General features: G+C 39.5%; 1 protein-coding gene across 1 annotated transcript in view; it reads right to left on the bottom strand.

Annotated features, from left to right (window-relative positions):
- Positions 1-3243: 3243 nt before the first annotated feature.
- ripor1 (RHO family interacting cell polarization regulator 1) overlaps positions 3244-8774 on the bottom strand; it is a 29164-nt gene continuing 23633 nt past the window's right edge. Inside the window, exons 20-23 of the mRNA XM_071917579.2 lie at positions 7834-8030; positions 6708-6791; positions 6153-6243; positions 3244-5793 (exon numbers count right to left, since the gene is read on the bottom strand). Of these exons, the coding sequence (XP_071773680.2) occupies positions 5696-5793; positions 6153-6243; positions 6708-6791; positions 7834-8030 (470 nt within the window). The 3' untranslated portion in view covers positions 3244-5695. The remainder of the gene's footprint in view (positions 5794-6152; positions 6244-6707; positions 6792-7833; positions 8031-8774) is intronic.

Here is an 8774-nt window from a genome sequence, read left to right as displayed (position 1 = left end):
CTGATTGGCCAGGAGGGGCGCCCCGTTGGAATACATTGAAACCCATTTATCACAATGTTGGTACTGGGGCTGCGTTCTTCCCCATGGGAAAGATGATAGAGTCGAGCTTCCTACTTCAAAATAACCGTTCACATCAGCCTTCAGCTTTCAAAAGTACTATTTGGGAATTTCTAGTTTTGAGATGGACCCTAATTTTTCATAAATCTGACGTCACCAGCAAGGACATCCCTGTAGTCGAAATGATATATTTACTTCAAATAAAACCAACAAAATGAACGTTTTTTTGTTTTGTTTTTGTATCACAAAGGTCATTATGTGAGTACAACTATTAAAATGCCATAACACCGCTACTTGCTGGATTTTTTTGGTTTGTGTTTGACATTACAGTGTTTGGTTTGTTGTAAAACATGAAGTCAAATGTCTCATCACTAAGTGCATGTGTGTTCAGTATAAAAAAGCTGACCAGGAGCAACCAAACTCTACAGAAAACTTCGTCTTAACGGCCTTCAAAGGGGTTTGAACCTGTGAACACTTCCAAATGGTTGCTTTCATATGGCTATTCCCACATGACATGAATGCAGTCTTGTTCCTGGAGTTTTATTTACCACCTGAGCCTAGGTGAGCAGTATTTCCTACAATAAAGCTCGCATCTCCCAGCTTTCTCATGTGAACTGAATGCAGCATATGTGATGTTTTCTGTTACTTTTGACCAGTGGTTCTCACCCCAGCAAACTGAGCATTAGTTAAATATCACTGTAATTTACTAGAAATTATCCCACTCACAGTATTTATAGGAATGACTATTCTGAGTGTTTCAGTACTAAGTCTATTAAGTACTATTTACTGTGGTTTCTAGGGTCATGATTTTACTTTTCAATTTTGGAGAAATGCTTTGATTATATTGAATATTGTGATATTATGTCATTACCCTTTATTGTGTTAAAAAAAAGGCTTTGATGACATGTTTTGATTTTGAATGCAATAAAAAATGCAAATCCCTCCACCAACATGTGCTTTTACTTTTATTCTGTTGTAGAAATAATAGAGTAGACTATTACTATATTGTATAACACTGTATAATTGTATAAAGTATAAGATATAAAGCTTAACTGTGAAAAAAAAAAAGGCACAGGAGACAATCTTTTTCAACACATTTTTAATAATAATAATTTGTATATGCTTGACACCAGGCGAGACAAATGCCAGGCAATATATTTTAGAAATATTTTAGAAAAGAAAATAATAATGAAGAAATAAAACATTTTGTTTCCAATGCTGCACAATCTACCAACCTTGAGGAAAATATATACTCTGCTGCAGTGGTTCTTCACCCCCCCTCCCCCCCCCCCCCGCTTCACTTTCTCTTCGCTCTTAAATAAAAGCATCTAGCATCTCTTTCACTATCAAACCTCGAGGCACTTAAATACTGTGAGACGCTTCACGGATGCAGAGGTATAGCAGTAGATTGCTGCTGTCCTATAGAAACTAATAGTGGTGAATACAGTGGTAGCTATCGTAGAAGCCCCCCCCCCCCCTCCAAACCTCCCATCTGGCATCTATCCTATATTATTGCAGGGGCCGCTGCAGACTATTGCTTTTCATATGTGGTAAAGTACAACTGAATAGGCATATTGGAGCAAAACGAATGACTTGGAATCCACTCCTTCTCACAGACAGAACAACAGTGCAGCAGTACTTCATTATTGCTTGCGATAAACAGGAGGGCTTCTATGATGGCTGTATCCTTCCAAGGACAGCTAGTTCCTGATTCAGACTTTTTCCCCACGTTACAGTCAATGTAAGCGTTGGATTCTCTGTGCTATGGTCATCTTTGCTCCATTGGAAATATGGGTCAGGGGGAATAAGCAGGGGTTGGCATTTCCCTTGCTAACACACGAAATGCATCCTTCCCCTTGCAGAATAAAAAAAAAACTCTCACTGATTGTAATCCATTGGGCAGAGATGACCTTAGGGTGATGATACGCAGGAAATGTTTGAAGGCAGTAAAGATGGGCGGTGTTTGACAAATAAAAAAATTAAAAAAAAACTTTTGTCACTCAGGCTATATTTTTGGCATTTTCTCTGACAGGGGCCAAAACCATTGTGGATAATTTGGGTTGCTATGCAGAAAAAAACATGCATCACGATTAAATATGGGATGTCATTTTGGTCAAAACTGCCCATCTAAACTGCCATAAAGAGTCCCCTGTGTATCACGGCTTTGTGTTTGTGTACTGACCCAGAGCCACTGATAGACAGCTTAGCCATTGTAGTTTTCAGTAGCAGCCATGTTGGTATCACAGTCCAACGTCAGTTTACTTCCAATTCAATCCATTCACATTTTATAATTCAAATACTGAGGCATGCAAATGTCGTCATATCCAAGTTATTGAGGAAAAAATGAAAATAAATGCCTTTCTAACTAGACGCTAGAGTTCTCAAGTGAATTGCAGTTTCAGTTTAAAAGGTGAATTTACTGAATTGAACGTGAGTTTGGCCCGGCTCTGTCTATGAATCGCTCTGGTCTCATCCAGTGATTTGTCTTTATCCGCTCCAAAAAAAAGGCAAAGTCCTCCACAGGTCTCTATAAAAATATTTAGGATGTAGCTCAAAATAAAACCCCTTTCACCTTTACAGTACGTATCAGATTGCTATATCGTCATGTCAGTGGCAAAGTGTCACAGAAAGTGGTGTCTTAATCGATCAATCAATGAATCAAACCGATCGGTTGAGCGATTGAAAATAAACGTGTGTCTTTATCGAACGGTAAGAGGCATCGGAGCGCTCGTCATAAAAACAAAGTGTGAATTTACAAATTAAGACTGCTCTAAAAATAAAAACAGAATTTACAATACAATCACATAACATGTACAATTCCAGTGGCATATAGTAATAATATATATATATATATTTCCATAAAGAATAGCCTATGTAATGATAGTACAGAACAATGGCACTGAATTGCTTAAACCATTCTCTCATACAAGCTTGCAGGGGCTTTTATCAAGCAGGGATAACTCAGTAATCAGATAACTTGAACATGTTGTACAGTATTGTATGGAAGAGGATTAGGGCCACGTGTGAAAAATGTATTTGAGTTCTGAGTTTAAAGTCAGAATTCTGAGAAAATTCTGATTTTAAACTCAGAATTTTGACTTTTTTTCCCCTCAGAGTTGTGACTTTTTTTCTCAGAATTCTGACTTTAAACTCAGAATTTTGACTTCAATCTCAGAATTTTGACTTTAAACTCAGAATTCTGACTTTTTCTCTGAAGTCAAAATTCTGACTTCAATCTCAGAATTCTCAATTTAAACAATTGTGACCTCAATCTCAGAATTCTGACTTTAAACTCAGAACTCAAATACATTTTCTAATCCTCTTCCGTAGCATTGGGACAGTGAGCTGAACTTCTTTTTTTTTGTTGTTTTTTGTGGCTGTTGTCATTGTTTTAACACGTTCAACATGGAACCTAAAATCAAAAGCTTTTGCCTCATTTTCATCTTTTGAAGTGAAATACACACATTTCACAGTAAATGAGCCAGTAGCAGCGCTAACGCATACACGGGCCGACTGATTGTCTCCCGTTACGAAAGTCATTTTTCAAAGTCTGCCTCTTGAAACGCGTCACCAGCAGGTCCTGCGTCCAATCCACCGCAACAGCCACTGTGCCCCGTCGGTCGGTCCGTCCTTTCGTCCCGCTGGAGTGTCCTTGAGTGTCTCTCGATAAGAGCGTCGGCTTTGCAATCGCATCATAGAGGCAGGCAGAATGAGTGCTTAAAGCGTGACTCCGTCCATTTTCAACCTGGACTCTATTTTCCCCGTCTTTTTCCGTCATACCGATCGATTCGGACCCAAGAAAACTCTCCAAAAAATCAACCAAAAAAACACACAAAGTGTCTCTTTCTCCAACACACTGAACCTCACTCCATATTGTGACATGTATGTGTTTTCATTTTTATCCATGACCAGACAACTACTTATTTGTACCACTTTACACAGTGGCACATGTATTTACCAGCATTTATTTTCTTTTTACCAGCATGTGTTTTTTGCAGAAGAAGTAATCAATGTGTTGGAAAAGACTTGGGTGATTTTGGGGTTTGATTGTTGAGAGAGAATAGAATAGAATAGTGAACCAATCAGAATTAACTGGTATAATGGATAAAGATGGGAAAATATCCAGGTAAAAAATGGCTGGAGTTATGCTTTAAAGTGGGAGGGGCAGGAGGGGTCGCTGTCACTCTTCTTAATTATGCAGATTAGGGAGGATGGAATGGTGAAACAGCCATATTCAACATCCCCCCTTTTTCAAATTTGAAGCAAATCTCCCAATGAGTACAGTGGTTTCATCTCACAAATGAAACACTGGTTCCATGCATCTGCTGTCAATGTGTGTGTGTGTGTGTGTGTGTGTGTTGGGGGGGGGGGGGGGGGGGGGGGGTGTCTATGTGCGCCTACTGGTATGCCATGAACTACTAAAAATATGCTAGTTTCCAGGGATTAATGGATTTTTTTTAGGTTAAAAATACGAGAAAATAAAAATTTTAAATCTTTTTGTATATATTACGAAATGGAAAATAGGCTTTACAAGGTGAAAAAGTAATTTCATTGTGACATCGACTAGCTTGCTAGTCTTTCGCTAGTATACTTTCTATTGTATTTCTATTGTACTAGGCATGTGGAAAGTTGTTGCTTTTTGCCGGGACTTGAATGGGACACTCTTTATCCCATATATCCATTTTGTAGAGGAAAGGAATGAAATATCAGTTTGTACGTGGAGACAAGTAAACAGATGCATGGAAACCAGAACAGAGTTGAAATTCCCCCATTATCCTCCTCAACCACCCACTTCTTCTCAGCCCGCCCCCATTCCAAGCAGCCAATCACATTGAGTTATCCCGCACACGGACGCCAATCAGCTCTCTCATAAACCCATGCTAGGTTCACCTCATATGGGGGTAAATGTGAATTCGTAACTCGAATCGTGACTCGATCTTTTCCCCCCACATACAGTTATCAGTGAGTAAACTGATAAACTGTATATATGCGTATAGAAATGATATCAATAGCTCTGATTCAACTGTTACCCTCATATGATGTGACTCAATCAAGCATCAGCAGACAAAAAAGTGCATTTTCCACAACCAGAAAGCCCTGATGTTGCTTACAAATCATTCTTCTTCCATGCGTACAACGTCTCAGACCCGGGAAGCTCCAGATATTTTCTTCCCTCAGTTCCCCTTTAATCCTTCCATCCCTCCCTCTATCCATCCTTCCAGTTAAGGCAGTTAAAACGACACATCCTTCCCCGCGCCGATACAGTCCAACTGACTTTTAAGAGTAGTTTCCACAGGTTGATATACATCAATTGGTGTGTGTGTGTGTGTGTGTGTGTGTGTGTGTAGCTTCCTGACTTGAAGTGGTGTATGCCCAGTGCTGACTATAACAGTCGCTGTCCTTTCCAACGTGGGTGCTATTGCACCCTCTTTGACAGTGTATATACCGTATATTCATGTTCCTGTGTGTTATGAATGTGTGTGTCAATGATGGGGTGGGGGGAGCAGTATGACATCATGATACGTTTTCTCATGATATCGTGTCACACGACCAAAAACACCGTATTCATAAAGTACTGGCGGCTTTCTGGTTTTGATTTCCACCCCAGGCGTGTGTGTGTGTGAGTGTGTGTGTAGTGTTAGAAGGCGGTGCTGGCCATGCTACCAGGAGCGAAGAGTCTGGGTATGCCGTCCTGGGACGTCTCCACGTGTCGATGGGCCATTTTCCCCTCCTCGCCTGTTCGCCACAGCGAGCGGATGAGTGACAAATGAACAAAATGAATGAAGGGATATTTGGATCCAGATGACAGATGAGACAATTACACATTTCATATTTCCTCCCTATGGTCTTTTTTTTTGATGTCATGAATGAATGAAGGGAATTTGATTCACATTCACAGTGAAATCGGTGGCAAACGGCAAATGAATGAATGTAAGAAAGAAAAAAATATGTTAAAGAAGAATCCGATTTTTTTTAACCACTCCAGCCCAATGCAATTACATGAGAAAGTTGGCACAACCTGAGCCTATCAGATGCAGACTTATTATTATTATCATAATCATCATCATCATCATCGTCATCATCATCATCATTACCGAGCACTAGCAGGGCTTGTTTGGCAGCGTCTCTGACTTCCTCCTTGTCCGTCCGACACAGATACACCAACTGGTCAATGCTTTCTTTAGCCTAGAAAAGGGAATAAATGCATAGATGGAATTAGTTACATACTATTACACACATACTATATACATACAAGCAGCCGATAGACTGCTATTTTGTGGTGATTCTTTAAATTGGACTATTTTCATGCATACAAATTCCAAAAAGTAATAATAATAATAATAATAATAATAATAGCAACAAAAACAATAATAATAACAATAATAATGAACATAACCATGCACACTTGTGTGGAATCTGATCAAATTGTCTCATTAGAATCAGTTCAGGTTAAGGTCTTCCCACAGACAACCAGTGTATTGATCAATTCTACAATAAATATATGATCAATCAAACTGCATCATATCCATCATATCAGAGGTGGACCACACTCACTGGACCAGGTCTGATTTCTAAGAAGAGGTCAATATCAGTCCCATATATCCATACATATACTGTACATACATATGTATTGCACGTGTAATTCGTACCTTGAGACAAGCTAAGGCCTTGCAGCCGCACACTCTGGTCTCCACACTCTCGTCCTCCAGCAGCTCCAGACAGCTCACCAAGGCCTGGGGACACAATGCATGTTTTGTATATGGTTGAAATCAATATAATCATAAGGATTCTTTTCGATATCGACATACATATCGATACGGCTCACATACACCAAATCACACGTTAAATACTCAAATTCACGTTCATCCCATTGAACTGAATGGTAATGTTCGGTGTGATGTCGAAAAAAACTGACATTTTCAAATAATATTCCTACCATACCTCATTTTCTCAGAGTTTTTAAATAAAATGTGCTTGTTACCATCATTTTAGGCAGCAGAATCATGTATCACAATAACACAAAATCACCATACCATCATGATTTGATTCCTATTGTAATCTATTCTTTTTCCTCATACCTTCCATTCATATCTTCTTCACAACATGTTGTAGTGTTGAAATGGTCGGCTGCGTATGTTTACATGACCCTGACTTGCTCTATTTTTATTTAAATTCAATTTTTTTTCCTGCTCTATCCGAATATTAGCACAGGGATCGCTGAAGTTTCAACTTATCACATTTAACACTCAAATGAACAGTGTTAATAGGATGGGATTTGAAAACACTCTGATTCTGAATTCAACATACAACTGCCCTGTTCGGTGTGAATGTTAAACACTGTGCAATTTCTTCTTCTTATTATTACATAGACATACGTATATTATAGTCATATACCACAAATGATATGATTTTGTCCAGAATTCCATGACTATCTGTATTATACGTATAGATAACAGAGAAACTATGATCAAAACAGTCATTCTTCTACATTCTCTGATTGTGTTCACTTAAATGAAACAATAGTGAAGTTTAACAATTCATCAATTTGCTGGGGATCCCCTGGAACCCCCTCAAGGACCCCTGGTGGTCCCCGGACCCCACGTTGAGAACCACTGAATGTAACACTTGAAAAAGCGAGGACCGGTCAAAATGTCGTCACTTTGCAGAAATGTCACCAGTCTGAAGGTGTGAAACTCTAACTGGTTCTCATCAGGACGGAGGCACAAGAACCTACACACACACACACACACACACACACACACAGTGGCCTCTCACCCTCTCTCGGTGTCTGGGCTGGTCGGCCAGGCTTCGCAGCAGCGAGCTGGCGGAGGCCGACACTTTCCCTCGCGGGTCTTTCAGTAATTTGGCGACGGCGTGAAGCCCGTCCCTCTTCAGGCTGCACTCCGGGGGGCGCCGCAGAGTGCGCACCAGTACTTCCTGGTCACATGATGCAAGGCTCTGGACCAACCAGACTGCAGGAATGAAGGAGGAAGAAGAAAATAGTAGTAGGATATGAAACACAAAGAAACACAAAGAAAAATAGAATATACAGAGGAATATAGCAAAATTGGGGGTAATAAACATAATGCAACTGACAATTTCAACACTAGAATGTGTAGAATGTGTATTTGATGTTGATTTCTAACACAATGAGCATCATTTTTTCCCCCAGTTTTTGATGGTTTGATGGTACAAAGCTTGTAGGACTGAGTGGAGACAATATTTCTATCTTTGGGGAACAAATATCCAGAGTTGGAACTAGTTTGGCAAGTAGCCAGCTGGCTATTTTCACCTGATTAACTATGCATACTGTCGACCAATCAGAGCATCCATTAAAACCTGGGTGTAGGTGACATCATTTACACCAGGAAGTAGATTAGAATTCGAAATCTGTTTGATTCTTTGACAACAGAGTTTTTCAAAGGGTGTTAGTCAAATTTCCACAGTGCTGACAGTTAGAATAATTTGGTTAATTTTAAACAACAAACATTAACAGGTTTGTTAAATTATACCATGAAATTGAGAAATGCAATTCTAATCGCACTGCACCTTTAATGGTGTGCAGTCTGATTTCCACTACATTTGAGGTGAGCAGTCTGACATTTGCACTGAAAACTACTATATAATACAATGAATGTGTCAAACAACTTGTAAAATACATTCTGCTATATTCCTGTAAAGTGAACCATTTGTACAATTCCCCGATATTCCCCCGA

Source organism: Centroberyx gerrardi, chromosome 4 (genome assembly GCF_048128805.1).
Source record: "Centroberyx gerrardi isolate f3 chromosome 4, fCenGer3.hap1.cur.20231027, whole genome shotgun sequence".
NCBI lineage: Eukaryota > Metazoa > Chordata > Actinopteri > Beryciformes > Berycidae > Centroberyx > Centroberyx gerrardi.
Note: the sequence above shows the minus strand (reverse complement) of the source record. Positions and strands in the feature narration are given on the sequence as shown.